The sequence below is a fragment of the Mitosporidium daphniae genome (assembly GCF_000760515.2).
Source record: "Mitosporidium daphniae strain UGP3 chromosome Unknown contig-59, whole genome shotgun sequence".
Classification (NCBI taxonomy): domain Eukaryota; kingdom Fungi; phylum Microsporidia; genus Mitosporidium; species Mitosporidium daphniae.
The window spans coordinates 1-21,001 of record NW_013546179.1 but is presented as its reverse complement, the minus strand read 5'-3'; the positions used below and the strand labels follow the sequence as shown (position 1 = coordinate 21,001).

Below are 21,001 nucleotides of genomic sequence, written 5' to 3'. Positions count from 1 at the left end.
CCATGGATTTATTGACTAATTCCAAAATTTCTTGACTATTCCGGAAAAGGACCATCTTGCAGATGGATCCGCCATATACGTAGAGGCAGGGGAAAGCGACGAGGAACTTTCAGAAATGGCTTGATCCATAATAACCTCATATGCAACATCGTAGAAAATAGGCTCTGGAGCACACAAACGAGGCTCCAATTGTAGACACTTGATTGCATCGACACATCGCATTCCAGGCTCCAATCTTCGGGAAAGAAGAGTATAATCGCCATCATCATTGCTTTTCTCATTGATGCATGCTATGTAAAGACCCAATGAGCCATCAAGGAAAGTCTTGAATTTGCTCAAGAAGGGACCAGGCGATAAGTGGCCAATATTAAGATACTAAAATAAAAAATAAACAGCCTACTCGGAGGACATCTAAAGAATTTTCAAGGATCAAAAGATTGGATTCCAGTTCCGGGAGCGCTTCTTTCATATCTAAAAGGGCCCTGGCTGCTGTCGCAAGAAGAGACGATTTACTGGGGTTCTGTTTGACAGCGGGCTTCGAATGTCCTGCCTGGAGCGCAAAGAAATATGAATTTAGCAACTGCTTAATTGCCTTAAATAGACAAGTTCTGGAATCAATCGCTGAGTTGAAGATTTGGTTCGAATGTATCGGTGCAACTGCCGGACTCCTGATCTCCTCGTATATTCGAACAACTTCTTCAATGGATCCTCTGATGGTCCATAGGAGTTTCTTTTGGCGAGAATTTCCTCTGATGGTGAAGATTTTTTCAAGCTGGCCAAAAAGCGCCAATGCACGGCTCTGCGAAAGTGCCAGCTTGGCGCACAATTTTTGGAATTGCAAAAATTCCAACATGTGAGTGTCCATTTTGGGATGGGGGCTGATCCGTTTCCATCCCTTCAAGTTTTGCCCAGAAGAATCAGGAGAAAGTAGAAATTTATCGAACATCAGCAATAAATTGTCCACCAACTTGAGTTCAAATCCAGCCCAGTTGATGATGTGCTGTTTTGGCAGTGACTCAACAGGTGCGGATTTTGGGGTATCCAGCGAGAGGCCTTTAAGAGAGATAAAGCCAAGCTCCACAGCCAGCTTATCAATATGGCTACTTTTGGGGTTCTCAGAGGAGGGAGTTGCGCTTCGCACCTTCAAAAGCTTTTTGAGATGGGAAATATCGTCTAAAAACTGCTCCAAAGCAGCAGAAGAACAGTGATCGTTGAGAAGAGCCCTACATATTGACTCGGCACAATCAGTGGCCGACGTTGCGATCTTCCAGTCCTTCAGATCGAATCGTTCGTGCGCTCTAATCCAATACCAATAGCATTGCAGCTCTTGCCTATTCACATATGTTTCTGCATTTGAATGGGCAGCCAGAAAAGAAACATACTGAAGTGCTCTTCGGCTCTTTTTTTTCATTGAAAAACGTGCTCTGGAATTTTCCATTTGCAACTCCATTAATTTCATTCTAAATGCCCAGGCTCTTTCACATCCCCACAGAAGGATCTCAAAGTCGCCTGCACAGGAAAACGATCGCTTTGCTTGCAGCTTGTTAGAAGATGGTATCTCTTCAGATGGATTTTCCAAAAGCGGCTTGCATGGAAGAATACCCCGCTTGCGTTGACCCGCCCTAAGGGTGGAGATGCGGGAGCGACAAAATTTTCTACAATTAAGAAAGTAAATGCAACATGTAGCCATCATAGCTTCCTCGCCTGGTAAGATGGGTTTCCTTTGCAATTTTAATTGCCTCAAATACTACAAATTAAACTCGACTCATCATAGGCCATACATGAGGGCGGCGGTGTACCAAGTGCAGTGCCAGGCATCACAATTAAAATTAAATTCAACTTGAACTAGGGCGCGGTTTTGCAAGTTTAGACTTTTATTCAAGAAACTGGGGGTCTGCCTCCAATGACCAGGTCAATTTTGGCCGAAATTTCCTTCATCAAACTTCGCTTTTTCCGGGACATCGTCGTAAAGCTTTCCGATTTTTTGTTAAGCATGCTGGATAGGGTTTGTAGCGCTTCAGAGTTGCCCAAAACGGAAGAGAGAACCAGGACCGAAATGCAGTTACGCACCATTAGCTTTCTACTGGCTTTCCACAGCAGGAAAAGAACTTGAGACAGGTTCTAAGCTAAGAGAATGAAAACATTACCTCCAAAAGAGGAGCAGAGTAGTCGTCTGTAAATAAGAGCTTTTCGGCATCATTGACCTGGTTCACGCTGGAAATCAGCTCCGCAAACAGATATCCGGAAATCAAAAGCAGAATTAGATCTTTCTTCTTTGGAGCGGATCTGAAATTCAGTTTGCCACGCTTGCCAATTGCTTCATTACAGGATATCCAAATGAACAGAAATTGCAAAATAAATTGTACGAACAACAAAAAACATTCTCGGAGCGCTTGGCATGTTAGCACCAATTGCATGTAGGCCCTAATGCGCATCTTGCAGTGCACGTATTTTCCTAAATGATAGGCCTTGTGCAACTCCAGAATTTCTGCGTGTAGCGTGGAAAAAAGTGTACCCAGATCCAGCTCTCCACACGAAACTTCAGTTGCGAATGCATCGGGTTTCTCAAAAGAAACATTGTTAGAGCGCTTATCTGAAAGTAGATGGTGGATAAGAGAAAACAATAGATCATTGTCTGGGCTCTCCGGATCAGATGTGATACCTTTCACACCCTCATCTGCATTAAATTCCTTTAAAAATCCTTTGGACATTTGAGACAAAGCTAATGAGCGCAGGGCCGGAGTGATGTTCTCCAGAAGCAAGATGAAATTGGCTCTTTCCTGGATGCATAGCCTATATTGATTGGTTGGATTTTCGTGAATGATAGAGGATGAGATCAATTGTAGAGATTCCCTAGTAAATTTCATAATAAAATTTACGAATGCAGTTGACGTACATGTGACAATTTGGGAACGTCTTTCCTATTTGAGAGACTCCATCATACACCCATTAAACTATCCCCGGAAATATGCATTCCAACCCTTTGAAGGCCATTTGGACACCAATGAAGTTGTCGCAAAAATGCAATGGGTCCCCGTCTTTTTAAAAATTAATTTTTTATCCAGAATTGTGCCGCATGAAAATGTGGAAATTTTCCATGGATGATTTACAGAACCGGACGCCATCTCGTCCTCTGATCTCTTATCAAGAAGAAGTGAAGGACCGGTTTTTGCTTTGCAAATTCATACTAGACCTTGGGGTTAGGCTGAAATTGTGAGTATCTTTTCTCCTACTTTGTAGTCCTCAATCCACTATAACCTGTGCTCAGATATTCCTTCATCGGTTTTTTATGCGCCGCGCACTAGCCACGCACGATAAAAAGCTTGGCCAGGTTTTTTCAACCCGCTTAACCATATAGCTGCTCGCAATAGCCTCACTTTACCTTGCTGGAAAGGTCGAGGAGACCCCACGCAAGATCAAGGAAATCCTTACCATCTACTTTGATGGTGATGAAGGCCTTCAAAAGATCTTAATTGATGACGTTAAGGTACGTTTCTATTGTTTTCATTCCCATCAGCAGCTTCAAATCATGCGATCAAAGGTGCTCGATATGGAATTCATGCTGCTTGAAACACTTTGCTTTGACCTGGCTGTTGAACAGCCATTCAAATACCTAAAGGAAATTCTGATTTCTCGGTCGATCTCCCAAGAGATATCGCAGGCTGCCTGGCGGATTCTGAGCGACTGGTATGTGCTTTTCCTTACACCTCAGCATGCTTAGCCCCTTGGTGCTTTTATATGATCCGCCCTTGCTGGCAGCAGCTTCCTTTTGGATATCCATATCCAAAAGACTGGCGTCAAAGGAGGCCGATGAGCATATATCGACGGTGGTACCTGATGCAGAGCAAAGGCGTCTCGTTCTTGAAGTTATTGTTCCACAGCTCCTTGCCTTCTACAAGGAGGTGGTAAAGGAAGGATGCGTCGCAGTGGGGCCAATGGATAGCCCATGCCCTCCCTTGTAAACCAAAGATCGATGTAGCATCTAAATATTACGAATCCAATTGCAGCACTAGGGACGGAATTTCTTTTCCGTCTTCAGTTTAGATTTATTTAATTTAAATGCCACTCGCCTCATCCACGAGCCCGATTTCCAATTGCAGCTAGGTGCCAAGATGCCTGGTTGAGATCCCGTTTTACGACGCCTGCAGTGACTTGGATTTGGGTTCCCGGCACCATGATTTCTTGGAATGAGGCGATGCCAAGTGCAGACAGCATGTAAGAATCAATGGTTATGGAGAACGAGGAATATAGCTCCAAAATGTAGATCTGACATGTAAATGCAGAGACCGTTTGAGATGGCTGGCTTCCCCCCAGAACAATAGCATCCCAGATCTTGTCGGCTGGCTGACGAAGAATGTATGTCAAAAGCCAGAATCTTGTGGCCCGTCTTTGCAGAGACTTGAGCTGGGGCTCGAGTTCATTGACATCCCTTAACCGGCTAATCAGCTCCCCGCTCCGCATGATGTTAGAGGAGCCACATCCCCCAAGTGCTGCTTTGAGCTGATAATGGATGAGCATGTCCGCATAGCGGCGCATTGGAGACGTTACGCGGAGATATGCATTGAGACCCATGGACCAGTGAACCCCTGCAACAAGGGAAACCTTGGATGGGGCGAGAATGCCGCTGGTGCTAACCAAATGAGAACCAACAATATCTCTTATCAAAGGCGACATCTGCTTTTCTATCTTTAAAACAGACTCGATTCGTTCCGCGAGCGCATCCAAGCGAGATCCCGCTTTTGGAGGGTCCTGCCTTCTATAAGGAACCGGGAGACTCAGTTCCTGAGAAACCCGAGCCGCAACTACGCCAGCTGCGACCATCAGCTCGGAGACAATTCGTCTAGAAACGGAGCTTTGGTCATTACTATTGATAATTCGGATAACAGAGGCCGGCGCTTCGACAGGCCCCTCCAGTCGAACCTCTGGTGATGGTCGATTCTGTATGAACGATAGAAAAGAGGCACCTTCGATGTTGCCTCGAGCTCGCGCCAAAGCATTCGCAACTTGGGCAAGCTGCGAGAGTAAGGTGGAGGGGAGAGGGGATGTGGAATCACATGGTTGAAGTAATGCATCGGCATCTTCATATGTCAACCTTTGGACATTGCGAAGAATGGATGGTCGGATTTTGGCCGAGTGGTTAAGAATTTCACCACTGCTCTTGTCAACTTGAAATGAAAAGGTGAAGGCCAGCGGCTCGTACGTCAAAGCTTTTTTTCCACCAAGAGAAATCGGCTCAAGCATCGTTTCTGGGAGCATAGGAGCTTTTGCTTCGGGCACATATATTGAGGAAGTTCTCTGAGCGCACCAGCGTTCTAATGTTGAGCCCATCGGTATGAATGCAGTGGGGTCGGCTACATGCACATGTACTCCCCAATAAGTATCGGCTTCAGTTGTATCATCCACTGACAGTGCGTCATCAACCTCCGTGGTATCAGCAGAGTCTATAGCTATGGCTAGATGCGAATGGCCAAATTCAATTCTACTCTCWAAAGAGGATCCATCTGGAAGAATTTTCCGAGGAGATGCCGAGAGGCTGATTGGCACTGGAGAGGTCTTCAGACTTTGGGGGGAAATGCTTTGATTGCAACTATCTAAGGATATAGCTTTGGAGGCTGCCTCTTCAATCGCTGCAGGAATCTCATATTGCAGACAGGACTGCTCCCAGTGCACGTTGTGGTCCGGGGGTAAAAGACCCCTCTTTTCAAGAGTAGGATACAGATCACCCGCCTCGTTACCGGTATCCAATATTCCTGAAAGACATTGGATGGCAACATCGGCTAATGGGTGCCCGTTGATGCCCATTAAATTGTACTTRTGCGAACAGGCATATCGTTGCAGTGCCCACAGGAGCAACTGGTCCGTTTCAGACGTAAAAAAGGTCCCAACATTGTGTGATGGTCGTTCTGACGGCGATGAGCATGAACCGGGTACCCCTGCAACGGAATTTGCAGCAGTAGAACGGTGCCAGCAATTCAAATGTGCTCGGAGTTTTTCCCTAAATTGCTCTATTTGTGGCGGGGGCAAAGAGAGGATCGAATTGATCTTTGCAATTTCGGCAGGAGGACGCATAAAGTAAGGACCAGTTGGACCCAAAAATGGGGGCTTGACAAAATATTTCGAGTTGCAAAATAAAAAACGGTAAGCTGCATGGAGAGACTCGATGGAGATCGGCCTTGAAAGACTGCCGCAATTGGAAGCAATTTTTTCACTTTCTAAAAGAAATTCCTCAGGACTCAGTCCCCGAACCAACATAGAGACGGGAGCACGGGAAGAACGTGCTGAAGTAGCACTAGAAAGTGAAGGCCGGTCTAAATATTCCCTCTCAAACGATGTAAAGATCTGTAATAGTCTTTGCAGCTCCCGAAAAGAATTAGACTCGAACGTTTTCAGCGCCTTGCCTAAAGCATTCAGAGAAAGCAGTGCTGCTTCTGTAAATTGAGAGCTAATAGTTTTGTGTGTTTTCAGGGAAAAGATATTATCGATCAGCTCCGGAGTCAGGTTGGAGTGTAAAAATAGCCAGCGTTTTGCCTTGAACCTGACATTGAAGCTCATAACTTGCTGCAATGAAAAGGTCGAAAACGCGGCATCATCCATACTTTGCTTATTTGTCAAATTGAGCGCATATAATAAATTGGTGTTTTCCTGGCCAACGGAAAGCACAATCCCAAGTATATGGCGCGATTTCTGCACGACGATCTCAATAAGATCCCCGGGCTCATAGGCCGGCACAAAGCCCTCAGGCTCTACATCTTTTTCCTTTGAAATGCTTTCAAAAATAGGGAAATCTAACGCTTGTGAAGAGGATAAAGAAGAGCCCTCTTCATGAAATAAAGGGAAAGGCTGCTCCTCATGATTGACAGAAGAAGCTTCCCGGGGTTCTTTTTTAAAATTGTTAGACCCAAGATTGGATTCCATTTCATAGCTTCTTGTGATGGGAACAATTTTCAAGGTTTGCTTCTCCACGGATTTCTTACGAGAAAGTTGCGGTCGTGATGGTTTTTTCATTAGTGTATCACTTGGAAATGTATCTGGAGAAATCGGGACAATTCTAAATGGCGTTTTAACAGAAGCGGCGGAATAAGCAGCTCTCCTGGATATGTACTGAGCCCCTTGGTTCAATGCCCGGCTTCTGTGAGAGCCTATGCATCCGATGCTCATGTTGCAATAAAATGGGGGACAATTAATTTCAGTACAAAAAAATAATTAAATTTACTTTTATGAATCTGCTTCCCAAAAAAAGGCACTACATTCAATATATTAACGTTTAGCTGGCATGTGAAGAATGTCCTAAATAAAGAAAAGGTTCTAAAAGACGAAAGGCAAAATGACATTGTACAAGAAAAGGCAAGCCACCGTCGGATTATTGACTCGAAAATCTCGGTCATGAATTCTTTAAAGCAGAAACGCTCTCATCAAAACAACATGGAATCTCAAAAAGAGGACGACTATAGAAATAGCCTAAACGATACGATACTGAAACACAAAACGCCATCTGAAAAAGAGGTTGAAAGAAGAGCTAAGGTTGAAGAAATGTTTTCAATTCCTATGAATGTATCTCGAAACGACAAGCGCAAAAAAGAGACCCCTTGGTATGATATGCAACCAACGGAGGCCGTCGAACTAAATCCAAACAGACCGGGAGATCCATTGCTAAAAATCAAGTCTGCCACAAATACCCGCAAATCTGAAGACACCGAGTATTCAAAAACAAACTCCAGCAGCAAGCATGCACCCTATGCTGGGGGCTCTTCAGAATACGATAGATTAAGATCAGAACGCCTGATCAGAGAAAAAAGGGAACGGGAAAGACAGGATAGCCTCCTAAGGACGAATAAATTCACTTAAAGTATTTTTTAAAATGAACAATTTTGGGCTTGATGATTCTTTCACTGGTTCCCATTCGGTTTTTTCAGATTCCTTTTGCGGGATAATCAACTTTAAGCTACTTTTAGACAGTACATTTTGCTGCCGTTTTTTTTATTAGAGCGTATAATCATTTCTCTGAAGGATGGAAGAAAGTTTGAGGGAAATTTCAAAGTATACGACCAGTTCGGTATGCTGCCATATTTTTATTGCAAATAGGAAATATCACAATCACAGAGGCAACTGAGCGGATTTTCATAGATAACCAGTATGGGGAGAAATACCAAGGGGTGCTACTCATTAGAGGCGAAAATGTGGTTCTACTGGGCGAATATAACGAGGAAACTCAACAGCACGGAATTTCATATCCCACGCTAGAAAAAATCCCCATGAACGAGATATTGAGAAAGCAGCGTCAAATCTTGGATGAGAGGAAAAGAATCATAAAAACCAAGCGAGAGCTCAACAGGGAGTTTGGCCTTCTGGAGGCAGATATCATGGCCGAATTTGACCTTTAAAGTTTAAATTAAAATTTAAACCGTAATAAAGCATTTGTTTTTGCCGCCTTATTTCCCCTGCCATGCAACACATCAATGCATCAGGCCTAACCCCTGTTGGCGGGAATGGCTCGGAAAAGCCCCTCAAGAGCTCGTCAGCACCTTCCGTTTTGTCGAGCGAGGAGAATGTTTTCACTCGGCCGGTTCTAAGATCCATTTCAAACATGTCTGTTTTAGATATGAAAGCCATGCCAGGCTCGATCCGTCAATCTAAAGACAAATCTGGCATTCGATATTTATCGAGTGACTCTTCTAAACGGAAGGGCAAGTCGACCCTAATGCTTCATCCCATCGACAACGTTGTTATGCCTACAAAACTTGATTGTAAGTCTCCTCAGACACCTCTTTCAAAATATTTGAGCAAAAGGGTGACGTCCATCAATCGCTCGCCACTTTCAGATACCTACTTAAACTTACACAATGAAAGCCTGCATGGAGATTTAGACAAAAAGCTGTTTGGAGCAGCTTGTCTCCAAAAGCAATTGGCAAGTTTATCCTCCAACGGTATTACCTATCTCTTTAATGGCTAGGAGCGTTAACCATTTCATACATCAACAAAATATCGGACCGGCTTGAAATAAAAGCCTTAGATTTGTCCAACTCATTTGGAACTAAATATGAGCGTTCCGATCTTCCGATCCTCCCTACCTGTTGTCCCTCTTCATCGGACATCGACAGCCTATTTTCACTGCTAGGCTCCAAAAGCTCACTCATACAAAACCTGACAGAGCTAAACTTGTCTAATGTGCATTTTTCTGTACGAAATGTGGCCATGTTGAACTCTTTGACACACTTAACAAATCTCAACCTCACCAACACTAATTTAACTGACAAACATTTGGAGGCTTTAAGCAACATGTCGAACGGCTTTTTAGCGTCCATTTCACGCTTGAACTTTGATGGAAACCTGCTAATATCGGATTCTTCTTTCCAGAGTATAAAAAAGTTTCCAAATTTAACAGAGCTAAACCTAGACAACACATCTATAACATTCGAGGGCCTACTTGGCTATGCGAAAAGCATGTGTAACACTCTTCGGTCATTTAAAACCCTAAAGTTTCCCTCAAAAATATCATCTGAAATAATTGCAAGAAAAGCCTCTCTTATCGGCATCTCTAGCTACTATGGAGATTTGGACCCTCAGAATATTCTTTTACTCGACCAATCCTCTATCGATCAAGTAGAAGACAAGTCCATATTGCTGCACCAGCTGAGGCTGCTTTCAACAACAGAATCCAAGGCCTTGTACTCAAACTTGATGAGTGTTTCCGAACTTCAGGCAATCATCAAAAATCGATTGGAGGATTTTTGGCTTCAACTTTTGCTAATAAAATTAGAAAATTAACCCCCTCCCCCTTTGTTGGCATGTGCCCATTCATTTGGTACATTTTACCCGTCTGTCTTGATTGGCCACGTTTAATTAAATAAACTTGAAATTTTTATAAAATTAAAAATGTCCAAGTCTAGGGATGATTCCGATCGTCAATACCGCCTTAATAATAATGATGGTAGCTCGCCTAAACTTTCCAAGATGCCTAAAGAAAACTTTCGCGTGCCCAAGCAGGAGGTCAATGCACAATTTCCGCCATATAACCGTCATTTATTCCAGCCAAGCGACCAAAACATTCATTTTAGCCCCAAAGGGCTTCTTAATGAACCCCAATCACAAAATGCAGCAGGTTCTATACAATCTTTGGGTCAAAGTCATCATTTCGAACCCTCTTTAAGCGACTCGCATCCCTGTGAGAGGCTGTTTAAAGATGATGAGTTTAACACCAATAGCATCCTGTCTGAAATATGGGGCCTTCCATTGGAGTTTTCACCCCCTTATGTCACCAAAACAAAAGCACAGAACATCACTTTGGGAATCTCTCCTCCGCTATCACCTTTATCGCAATCTCTCGAGGCTTCTATGGAAAAGCAAAAACAAACCATCACTTTAGGTCCGCCCCCGGGCTTTTTTGCGGGATCCCCCACTTCAAGCTCACCAATGCAAAAGGACCAGGCTGAACGACAAAAATCTCTTGACATTTACAAAAAGCCCAGTTTAGATAACATTTCAAAGGAAACATATGCCATTTCGAAAATCTTTATCCCCTTTTCGGGGTTGAAGCCAAAAATAGATTACGAGGCCATTATATCTTCAATTGCCAAAAAGAAGCTCAAAAGCTTCAATGACGCCTCGAAAATAAGCGTTGTTATAAAATCCGATTCCCTGATCATAGATTTATTGGGTGCATCGAACGGAGAAATCGCCACGTCTGAAAAAAATTACATTGAAAACTCAAAGCCTGTTTTGCAAAGTTGGTTGCACAGTGTTGCGCTTGGAGAGATGCCGACAGATTCAATTTTATTGGACGTCGCTTCTGCTCGACGAGAATTGCTATTTAAGCTATGCGTCCTCACCACATCGGAAGTATTGTTGAACACCGAAGCCTTGCGAAGATTGGAGAAACTCGGGATGCATTATGTTAAAACCCTTTCAGAGCAGACTTTTGTTAATATTCAGATGCACAGTTTACAAAGCAAACTTGTTTTATTTGGCGATCGTGAAGGCATTGATTTGGTTATGTTTTTCTTGCGCCTGTTTTCTGTTGAAAATGTACAAAAAATGCCGGAAGAAAAATCGACAACTTTTGTTCTCCAAAAACCCGTTTATAGTGCAACGATTTTAATTCCAAGATGTTTCCACTCGCCGATGATTGGAATTGCTGGGGCCCGACTTCAGTCGATTTTGAAAACATTTGGCAACGGTTCTGTTCGTGTATCTTTCCCCAGGTACATGAGCTCTCCTTCTTGGGAGGTTGTCATATCTTCTAGCATTTACAATATTTGCAAAGAGTCCGTTGCAAATGTCAAACAAGCCCTAATTGAATCGTGGAAATCAATCGTCACGATGAGCACTCGCCAACGATGTTCCTGTGTTGACAGCCCATACAACTCTGCTGAACTTTGCGCTTCAAGTGAGCCGGCATCGATCCCAACCGGGCCCGGCACCCCAGACTGCCCTGGATTACTATACTCCCATCTCCCTCATATGGAGATTTTGAAAGAAAAGGTTACCATCAAAAACAGGTTCCCAAGCGTGCACCATTGCGACTTTGCAAGAATTGTGCGACAAACCGGTGTAAAAATTGACTTTCTAGAGCGAGAGAGAAATGAAGATGGCGGTAAAGATGGTGATAAAGATGGCGGTAAAGATGGCGGTAAAGATGGCGGTAAAGATGGCGGCCATTTTCAGAGCACCGTTCCTGGCTATATTGAAATCTCTGGGCTGCCAAAATCACATTTGCTTCAAGTCGAATTGATGCTTTGTTGGATCAACTCAACCAGAGGCGGAGAGTCCTCCTGAGAGGGAATAGTCTTATTGTATTTGTTTAATTATTAAATCATTGAACTTTACTATCAAGCGTGCCGAAAATTTGATCGATTTCGTCAGTACTGCCGTTTTTTGGCTTTTTGTGGGGCCGAGATTTGCGTTTGCCTCCCCCGAGGGACGAAATCGGCTGTGCCGATAAAGCAAGGCGCTCTTCGGTGCAAACGGGGCTGCCAATATCCTCCTCAAGTGTGGACGCGTTTTCCAGCTGCTTTAGAAGGCTAAATATCCTAGATATTACGCCCAAAACCACCACGCTCAACGGAACGAGCTGGTATCGGCTCAAGTTATCTTCAATGGTTGCCAGTAAAGAGGCCAGGATTTTTTCAAGGGCAGGCGAAAGACTTTGAACATGCACGACCTTTTTGCGAAACATGGAAAGCTTCTTGAACAGGTGGCTCCTGCGGTGCTGGTTCCTGATTTTCCACATGATTCGGTCCAGTAAGACCAGCTCGGTTTTGATGTGCGCAGCACTTATGTTTGTCAAGATTTTAAAATTTAAAAGCCCGAATGTTTTCATTTTCAAGCGTGAATGCGCTGCCCCCTTGTTGGCCGCATGCCTTAAGGGGAAGTTGTTTATGCTTTTATTGATGGGCTAACTTTTTATGAAAGTCCATGGCTTCGCAGTTTTGCTGTTGTGTTTCGTCCTTGGCGATGCCCAGGCTCTTTCTGACCCATTGGATGGCATTGCTGTTTCCAAAGTCAGCTGCTTAGAGTGGTTTGGTGCGTGCAAACTGACCAATCTGTACCAATCTGCTGCTTCTAATGGATCCCTACATTTGCTGTTGCAATCCCCGTTGGATACGGTGCCAAGGCCCATCAAACTTGGCATTGGGTTTTTGTCTCCAATTGCATGGTTTGATGCACTTTCTTTCTCATCAGGTGTTTTTAATGCCACTTCATATCATCTTCAGCTTGCTAGGTTTGTGAAGACCGATAAAGATATTGAACGCATATTCATCCCCATTTTTATCCACTACAGTCCCCACTCGCTTAGCAAAGCGCTGGGGGGTCAAATGGTGGCGATCGAGGAACCCTCTCTGCTTGGCATGCCCCTGTGGAGAAATATTATGCGCGTGTTTTATTCGGCCGCTTCATCGGTATTTTCTGCCTTGGAGCTTCAACTGACAAATTTTTCGAATCCCACGCACTTCAAGTACTTTTATGCCCACAGCGAATACCTTTTACAAGGCGCAGACACCGTTCGGAAAAACCGGCTTGATGACAAGCTTCCGTTTGAGAAGATATTAAGATCGGTGACCGACTTTTCGATCGAACCGATGTTTCCTTCCCAATTGCCGGCTTCAAGAGTTTTCCGAACCCTCCTTCTGGGCTCCTCCGATCATTTCAAAGTTCCAGAGCTCAAAATTACAAACATCCAAAATGCGCAAAACGATCCCGAAAGCCGTATAGGTAGAAGGAACACTGCAATCAAACTGACCCGTGAGCTGATATTTAATAGCCTGATGGACGACAAAGATCGGAGCGGACGTCTCTCTTCTATTCCAGTTATCACGCTTATTAAAAGGCCCGAAAATGCCTCGAGAGCTATGCTCAATTTGGATGCACTTATATCTGCCCTCCGTGCCCTTCCTTGTAAGATAAATGTGATTTCTCTGGAAACCCTGTCTATTGAGGAGCAGATAGCAACGGCTTACCATTCCGACATCCTGATTGCTGTTCATGGAGCTAGCATGATCCATTCGCTATGGATGCGGCCAAATGCAACGGTCATTGAGATCTTTCCCACCGGCATCAAAAAGGCAATCTACCAAAATCTTATCAAAATCATCGGGGGCGTCCCAGACCATCAAGCTGGGCGCCAAAGCCCGGGGCTTTCTCCATTTCCTTTGTACCTCTCTTGGCAGGAAAAGTACACCACCCGCAACGGGATTTTTGACGTCATCAATTGGGAAAGCGTCTCCTCAAAGGAAATGTACCGTAGGCGAGATGTTGTTGTCCACATACCGTCCATATTATCGCTATTGCAGGTGGCTCTTGATTTCCAAAAGGATAAGCTTAAATTTTTGCTCTTTGCCCCGTGGGAGCAGCTAAATAACCAGGTCCAGGGGCTGATGTCTGCATGTGCCATTGCACAGAAGCTGAACAGAATCCTGCCTTTGCCCAAAATCGGCTACAAAAAGGAGCGATCCGCCAACCTGGCTCTATTTGAGGTTTCCAAGTTTCGGTGGAACCCATTCGGCATTTACTTTGACTCGGATCGTTTCAATGAAAACCCCATTTGTTCTGTCATCGATGAATACAACTTTTCCAACATTCTTGAAACATTGGCCTTTTCCGCATACATCAAGAAGCAGCAAAGCACCAGGCCGCTTAAAATCGTCTGGTCGTCTTATAGAAACACAATCAGGTCCCTTTTAGGAACGATTCACGCTTGTTCTGCCTTCAATAGCATTAATATTTCGCCCAACCAAACTCTTGAATATTATCACGATGTTCTTTTCCTCCCCTCACTTGCATATGTAGACGAGAGTCCAGGCCACAACTCGTCAAAATCCGGTTTTTTGGACAGCTATTCCACACTGTATAATGCATCGCAGTTTTTGCTGCTCGGCAATATGTTCCAGTTCTACAACTTTGGAACTGAAGTGACCTATCCACAGCTCCAATATAAAGACTTTTTTATGTCGCACAAGTACGCCAGCATTCGATCCTATCTGATTCCGCGTCCCGAAATCAAAAGACTGACCGCCCTTCTGATTGCCGAAGCTTCTTTGCATCGCCAATTTATTGCCATTCATTTGCGTCGGGGAGACTATTTCGGAAAGTGTACTAAAGATTTCAACTACTACACGGCCAGTTCAAAATTTGACCATCGAATCCGTGCGCGTAGTCCGTTTTGGAACAGCTGTTGGCAAACTCCAAACATAATTCGCCGGAGGCTGGCTTCGGTTTCTACCTCTTTTGGGGACCATTCAGGGCGAAAGATACCTCTCTACATTTCCACCAATGCTGTCTTTGGCCCCAACTTTATGAACTTCGTCAACAGGGATCGCAAGTATTCCATGGTGTCGCTCTCTCTTCTCCAATCCAAGTTGGTTGATAGGGCCGCGCTTAATGCTACCTTTAACGTCCAAATTACCTATCTGCTAAAGTCCATTTTATTTTCACACATGACGATTCCCCCAGTACGCCCGCTTTCTGTGGTCACCCTGCTGGGGCTTCTTGACACCAACATTTGGGCTTTGGTGGATCAACAAATTTGCTCGCTATCACATGTTTTTATTGGCAACCGATTCTCCTCGTTTACCAGATCCATCGTAGACTCCCGTGGCGGAACTCAAAACAGTAGCTCACGCACTTTTTTTTTCTAGAATTCTTGAATAAAGTATCCCTAATGTGACCGGGTGCCCGGCAATTAAGTGCATCATATGGCACCCCTCTATGCATTAAGAATAATTATTTATAAGATGGAATATTTGCCGGGCTCCGATCCTGCGCCCTTCAGCAGAGCCTCCGATGTAGCTTCAATGATGATTTCCAGCAGATCTTTTCTTGCCCGCAATATGGAGAGTTCATTATCGCCCTCAATGACAATATGAAGGCGCCTCTCGCCAGACGGGTTTGTCTTGTTCTGTGGAATATGCGTTCCTCTGACAACCATGGAGCAATAGCAGGTCTCTTGAATTGCAAGCATCACGTCTTTAGAGGTAACTTTCCATCTCGCATATTGTGGATAGTCATTGATATCGATCTCGCATTTGAAGTGTCGCACTTTGTCGCCCTCAAACACTTGTACAACATCCCCAGACGAGGCCGAGGTAAGTTGGGTGAATCTTTCCTGCCCCAACTTCAGCTGATTAAGAGAAGCCTGCGATGATTCCGAGGCCTTGACTCGAGAATTGATCTTGCTGGCAATGTCTTCCACAAGCTGCTTGGAATCCTCCAATGACATTTTCGATGGGCCCGAAATTGCCGATCCATCGGCAGCACCAATGGTGGCCAGTTTTGGCCTCTTTTTAGGCTCCTGGCCATCATCGATCTCTGGCGAGGAAGAGGCATCCTTCTTCGACAAAGATAGGTGGTCTTCATCGTCCGAAAGATCTTCTCCAAATGACTAGCGACCATCGTTATGGAAAATAAACGTACCGATTTTTGCACCTTGAGGGCCTTATCTCGCTCCACTTCAATCCGTTCAAGCCCCTTGCCCCCATATCCATATGCAGAATATTGCGCCTCCTTTTTTTTAACCTTTTCCATGAACCCTAAAAAAGAAAAGGGCACCCCAATGCTTACTGCTTGCCATTTGCGCCAAAGCTGGCGGAACAGGCGCATTTGACATGCTTAGGGCACGAGAAATATCTACGGCAAATCTTTCTTGGTCCGGGGATATAAAGGTGATCGCTGTTCCTTTGTTTCCTGCGCGCCCGGTTCGTCCAACTCGATGAACATAATCTTCCATGTGGTTGGGACAATCATAGTTGATGACAAGATTTAACTCGCGAACATCCAGACCTCTGGAGGCAACGCTTGTAGCGATCAGAATTGGAATTGTGCCATTCTTGAAATCAACAAAAGCAGAATCCCTATCAGACTGGTCTTTCCCGCCATGGATGGCTATACAAATGTGGCCTTTTCTTAGCAAATCTTTAAACAAGAGGTCAGCGTCATCTTGCCGGTCAACAAAAATAAGGCATCTGGTGGAATAGTCGCTGTTGGTATTTTCTTCGGCCCACTTTCCCAGAATCTCTAGCAGCAGGAAAAACTTTTTCTCTTCCGGAACGATTCGGACATCTTGTATGATGTCTGTATTTACAGTGCTTCGACCGCCAACCATTATTTCGATGGGACGAGTGGATATTTTTTTGGCCAATTGTTCCATCTAAGGGGCCATATTAAAGGGGATGCTTACTGCTCGAGGAAACGTAGCCGAGAACATCCCAACCTGCTTGTCAGGACGAATAAGCTCCATGATTTTTGTAATCTGTGGCTCAAACCCCATATCAAACATCCTATCGGCCTCATCAATAATCACAAAAGTGACCCTTCGTAGGTTTAATACACGGCCAGCATTTGCCGTAAGAAGATCAATGAGCCGCCCTGGAGTGCTGATCAGAATTTCAGCACCCCTTTTCAGCTCTCCAATTTGGTCCTTAATCGATGAACCGCCATACGCACAAACAACCTTGACACCAAAAGCATGTGCCAGCTTTTTGGTTTCCCCACCTACTTGGACGGCCAATTCACGGGTGGGCGTCAAAACAAGGGCAATTGGGCCCTCCGAGGAAGACACTGGTCGCTGGTCGCGGACATGTCTAAATAAAGGAAGAAGGTATGCAATTGTTTTTCCGCTACCGGTTCTGGCTATTCCAATCACGTCTCGCCCAGACATCAAAGCCGGGATTGCTTGAGATTGAATTGGAGTCGGTTTGTCAAAGTTTAGAAATCCTCGTAAGATGTCCAACCTACGACATAAAAATCTGAAAACCCAACATTTTTTGAGGCAACCCGCATTGTGTCCACTTTAGGAACGGCTTTGGAATATTCTGGCCCTAGAAAAATCGACGGCGTAAAAGATACCTTAACCCTCATGTTGTTAAGCGACTGGCGAATGGCTCGCACCTTTTCTTCACTAAGATTTTGGAGCTCCGTGGTTTCGGTATAAAAATTTTTTCTTACAGACCCATACTCAATAGCCGAATGGTCAATGGACAGAACATCTTTCTTTTTGGCCTTCTTCTGAGCCATTCTAGCAAAAAAGGCAATAAAAACGGCGGACTTACGCCATGATTTGCTCTGGAGTTGCAGAGAGCAGGGGATCCGTCCCAATGGCCTTGATTGCCTTGGCCTGTTCAACCTCAAAGGCAGATTCATCGTCGCTACTAGAGTCGTCAATAACAGGCTGGATGGTAGGCTTTATATTTTGGGATGAAAATCCAGAAAGCGAATGTGCAAGGTCTTTATCGATTTGTGGCTGTAATGAGCTCATAAATGCATCGAGCGGATCGATTTCTTGGGGCATTTTAAATTCTTTAAATTAACTGATCCGATTTGACATACCATGGGCCCCCAACCCTAAAATTTAAGGGTTAGGGTTTTGGGAGCCTATGCCAAACCTCGAGCCCCAATTTGAGTAAATATTTCGCTTCAAATTTTGTTCCTTTAGATTGAATATTTTCGTTGTATGCACTAAATGCGTTGGGGGATATTCAGACTCAAAAACAAACGTCCAATTATGCTGCTTTCCGTGTTTTCATCATTCTATATTTTCAGTGATGCAGAAAACCTGAATACCAAGATACACGAATCTAGAGATTATCTTGATATATCAACGCGATACTCCAGGGTCTTTTCAACAATTGGAGCCATTATTGTTGAATACAAATTTGCCGAAGTATTAGCACATTATCATAATACGAGCAATGCCAAATTCTCTCTTGATCAAGAATATTGGTCTCTGCCCTCCATCCATCATCGCTCAGCCATGCGACTTTTGGAGCTGTGCCAAAAAAACGGCGGGGTTTTCATCAAACTTGGGCAGCATATCTCCACACTGGATTACCTTGTTCCGTCTGAATATTGCCAAGTTCTCAAGTGCCTCCAAAGCAGGGCCTTTCAGACCCCAATTGATCAGGTGCATCGGGTCATTTGCCAAGCACTAAATATTTCCAGCATCGACGCCGTGTTTTCCTCGTTTGATGAGATCCCCGTTGGCGTTGCATCGCTTGCTCAAGTCCATCGCGCTGTTTTGAAGGATTCATCTCAAGTTGTGGCGGTAAAGGTACAACATCCGCTTGTCGAGAAATTTGCCCCGCTTGACATTCAGGCAGTGGGGATGTTCGCTAGGGTGTTAAAAAACCTGTTTCCAAGCTTTACGCTTCAATGGCTAGCTGAGGAGATTTCGGAAAACCTTCCAAAGGAAATTGACTTTTTGCACGAAGCAACAAATGCTCTAAGAACGCGGGAAATTGTTGACGAATTGAATTTGGAAGAACAATCGTCGCTTTATAATTTTCTGTTTGGATCAAGCAATCAGATCACACTGTGTGTTCCAAAGCCCCTCTTGGAGTTTTGTTCCAAAAAGCTGCTTGTCATGGAATTTGTTGATGATTTTGGGTGTTCAATAGAAGATTCTTCAATCAGGACACAGGTCATGGATGCCATCAACAGATGCTTTACCAATTTGATTTTTAGATATGGATGGGTCCATTGTGATCCACATCTTGGAAATTTCAAGCTTGTCAGGCCAGCCTCTTGTGGCGAAAAGTACCAACTGGCCATTCTTGACCATGGACTTTACAAAGAGCTTTCCGATGATATTCGCAAGTCATATGCAAAACTATGGCTCTCGCTCATTGAGGGGGATGAACAAGGACTAATTGAAAGCCTCCATACGCTCTGTCCCGCAAGATCATCTACCTCAAGATACTCTGAGCAATTAGAACCATTGACCAGGGATGGGCAAAAGGCTCATCGACTGCTGTCCTCCGTCCTGTCCCGCAGATCGTGGAAGGCCCTTGAGTTTGGCTTCAATGTTTCCTCTTCTCCCTCATCTTGTGTTAAAAACATATCCATTACCCCTCTAATTACTCCAGAACGGCTAGGCCTCATCACATTTATCTTTGAATCGATACAAAGAGATCTTTTGCTAGTTCTTAAAACAAACGATCTTCTGGTTTCATTAAACTTTACGCTTTCTGATCCAGAAAAGCACGATCCGCTAATGAGATATATTGCCGCAGTTGGCCTTGCTTGTGCACACGCCTTGAAACCAAATTTTGACGACCTTAAGACCAGTTTCACGCCTATCTTTTTCTTTTCCTATGTGCAACGAAATTTATTTTATTATTTTAGACTGCTCAAATATCATGTTGTCAAATATATCTTTAGATTGTGATGGTCTCGCCGTATTCTATGTTATTCTTGTAAAAACTCTGAAAGGAATCTTGGGCAGATATCAAAAAGTAGAAATACCGGCCTGACACCTGCATAAAAATGCTCCAAAGCCAAAATGGGATGTGTGATGCCTGAAGGCAGATTCATCCTAGCCATGATTTTCATAAAGTCTATTGTGATAAATTTGGAAACCGATATTTTAAATTCTCGGCTGATAAAGTAATAAAGCCGAGCGATTGCCCTGAGAATGTATTTATGCGAGAAATACTCAAAGTTAGTAGAGGAATTAGCCTCAAATACGCCGCAATATGCCAGTAAAAGCAGCCCAATAAGAAACAGTAAGACTCCATTGAGGATATCAAATGAGCTAGTGCTAGTCATGTACTTGAAAAATGCAGGCATATAGCGGCTCGATTTGACTATTGAGGTGGTAATAGAAAGTAGCATCATGGCGCAAACCAACAAAAAGAGTGCATTTGAATCTTTCAAGTCCAGCAGTAGTTCCGATAAAAGGGATTTGAAAAAGTACCACATGCCACACCAAACGATGGACAAAACATAGGAAGCCATGGAAGGATCGCTACTACACTCGATTTGCAACATAAACAGCTCTAGGGCAGAGTTTATCACAACTCTTGCGATCATGTTGGGGAAGGTGATTGATTTGGAATATATTACACTGGCGGCATATTGCATTTGAGTGTGGGAGTCAAGAGGAAATATGGACATAACATGTACAATTAAAATGCCGTGGATGAAGGTAAATATCCAAAGCAAAAGGAGAGGATAAAAGGAATTGCACAATACCTTCAACACGCTGTTTGCGAGCGGAAATGGGTATATTTCTATTTTGGAAATGTCAAAGTTTGAAGGCAGCGAAAATACAGGATATTCAAGTGGACCCAAAAGCGGTTTGAAGATCCTGGTAAAAGAATATTTTGCGTGTGGATCTGAGGGCTCAGAAATGGCATTCTTTTCATACTCGCTTTTATATTTTGCATAAAGAATCGGCAGCAGCACCAGGATAAATACAATGACAATGGCACAGGAAGAAAATTTTTGTAAAAAGGCAAATATCCCGGACCGATAGACTCTCCAAAATAGGTAGTCGTGGAACTTTAGTGGAATCAACAAAAAATCCCTAAAAAAGGTGTAATTTACTGCCATATTTGAATGGAAAGCGGAAGAAATCGACGAAATATAAAAGCGAGTATGAAAAGAATGCCATTTCTGAGCCCTCAGATCCACACGCAAAATATTCTTTTACCAGGATCTTCAAACCGCTTTTGGGTCCACTTGAATATCCTGTATTTTCGCTGCCTTCAAACTTTGACATTTCCAAAATAGA

General features: G+C 43.9%; 11 protein-coding genes across 11 annotated transcripts; 7 read left to right on the top strand and 4 right to left on the bottom strand.

Moving 5' to 3' along the window:
- Positions 1–15: 15 nt before the first annotated feature.
- DI09_59p110 (subunit Srp68 of signal recognition particle) lies at positions 16–2,867 on the bottom strand (the record flags this gene model as incomplete). Its single annotated transcript, XM_013381694.1, has 4 exons — positions 16–324; positions 401–1,704; positions 1,782–1,845; positions 2,148–2,867. 4 exons carry the CDS (start codon positions 2,865–2,867, stop codon positions 16–18), a joined length of 2,397 nt encoding a protein of 798 aa, XP_013237148.1.
- A 215-nt stretch (positions 2,868–3,082) lies between these two features.
- DI09_59p100 (uncharacterized protein) lies at positions 3,083–3,962 on the top strand (the record flags this gene model as incomplete). Its single annotated transcript, XM_013381693.1, has 4 exons — positions 3,083–3,199; positions 3,359–3,487; positions 3,542–3,687; positions 3,722–3,962. The coding sequence occupies 4 exons, from the start codon at positions 3,083–3,085 to the stop codon at positions 3,960–3,962; spliced, it is 633 nt and encodes a 210-aa protein (XP_013237147.1).
- A 109-nt stretch (positions 3,963–4,071) lies between these two features.
- On the bottom strand, positions 4,072–7,158 carry DI09_59p90 (exoribonuclease II; the record flags this gene model as incomplete). The annotated part of the gene is made up of 1 exon (XM_013381708.1): positions 4,072–7,158. One exon carries the CDS (start codon positions 7,156–7,158, stop codon positions 4,072–4,074), a length of 3,087 nt encoding a protein of 1,028 aa, XP_013237162.1.
- A 225-nt stretch (positions 7,159–7,383) lies between these two features.
- DI09_59p80 (uncharacterized protein) lies at positions 7,384–7,845 on the top strand (the record flags this gene model as incomplete). Its single annotated transcript, XM_013381707.1, has 1 exon — positions 7,384–7,845. The coding sequence occupies one exon, from the start codon at positions 7,384–7,386 to the stop codon at positions 7,843–7,845; it is 462 nt and encodes a 153-aa protein (XP_013237161.1).
- Positions 7,846–7,858: 13 nt separating this feature from the next.
- DI09_59p70 (uncharacterized protein) lies at positions 7,859–8,381 on the top strand (the record flags this gene model as incomplete). The annotated part of the gene is made up of 3 exons (XM_013381706.1): positions 7,859–7,955; positions 7,985–8,053; positions 8,083–8,381. 3 exons carry the CDS (start codon positions 7,859–7,861, stop codon positions 8,379–8,381), a joined length of 465 nt encoding a protein of 154 aa, XP_013237160.1.
- Positions 8,382–8,443: 62 nt separating this feature from the next.
- Positions 8,444–9,765, top strand: DI09_59p60 (RNI-like protein; the record flags this gene model as incomplete). Its single annotated transcript, XM_013381705.1, has 2 exons — positions 8,444–8,924; positions 9,005–9,765. The coding sequence occupies 2 exons, from the start codon at positions 8,444–8,446 to the stop codon at positions 9,763–9,765; spliced, it is 1,242 nt and encodes a 413-aa protein (XP_013237159.1).
- Positions 9,766–9,873: 108 nt separating this feature from the next.
- Positions 9,874–11,772, top strand: DI09_59p50 (uncharacterized protein; the record flags this gene model as incomplete). Its single annotated transcript, XM_013381704.1, has 1 exon — positions 9,874–11,772. The coding sequence occupies one exon, from the start codon at positions 9,874–9,876 to the stop codon at positions 11,770–11,772; it is 1,899 nt and encodes a 632-aa protein (XP_013237158.1).
- A 629-nt stretch (positions 11,773–12,401) lies between these two features.
- Positions 12,402–15,131, top strand: DI09_59p40 (DUF563 domain-containing protein; the record flags this gene model as incomplete). The annotated part of the gene is made up of 1 exon (XM_013381703.1): positions 12,402–15,131. The coding sequence occupies one exon, from the start codon at positions 12,402–12,404 to the stop codon at positions 15,129–15,131; it is 2,730 nt and encodes a 909-aa protein (XP_013237157.1).
- An 89-nt stretch (positions 15,132–15,220) lies between these two features.
- DI09_59p30 (uncharacterized protein) lies at positions 15,221–17,779 on the bottom strand (the record flags this gene model as incomplete). Its single annotated transcript, XM_013381702.1, has 4 exons — positions 15,221–15,874; positions 16,022–16,639; positions 16,703–17,222; positions 17,541–17,779. 4 exons carry the CDS (start codon positions 17,777–17,779, stop codon positions 15,221–15,223), a joined length of 2,031 nt encoding a protein of 676 aa, XP_013237156.1.
- A 213-nt stretch (positions 17,780–17,992) lies between these two features.
- On the top strand, positions 17,993–19,654 carry DI09_59p20 (uncharacterized protein; the record flags this gene model as incomplete). Its single annotated transcript, XM_013381701.1, has 1 exon — positions 17,993–19,654. One exon carries the CDS (start codon positions 17,993–17,995, stop codon positions 19,652–19,654), a length of 1,662 nt encoding a protein of 553 aa, XP_013237155.1.
- Positions 19,655–19,674: 20 nt separating this feature from the next.
- On the bottom strand, positions 19,675–20,382 carry DI09_59p10 (uncharacterized protein; the record flags this gene model as incomplete). Its single annotated transcript, XM_013381700.1, has 1 exon — positions 19,675–20,382. One exon carries the CDS (start codon positions 20,380–20,382, stop codon positions 19,675–19,677), a length of 708 nt encoding a protein of 235 aa, XP_013237154.1.
- Positions 20,383–21,001: the final 619 nt, after the last annotated feature.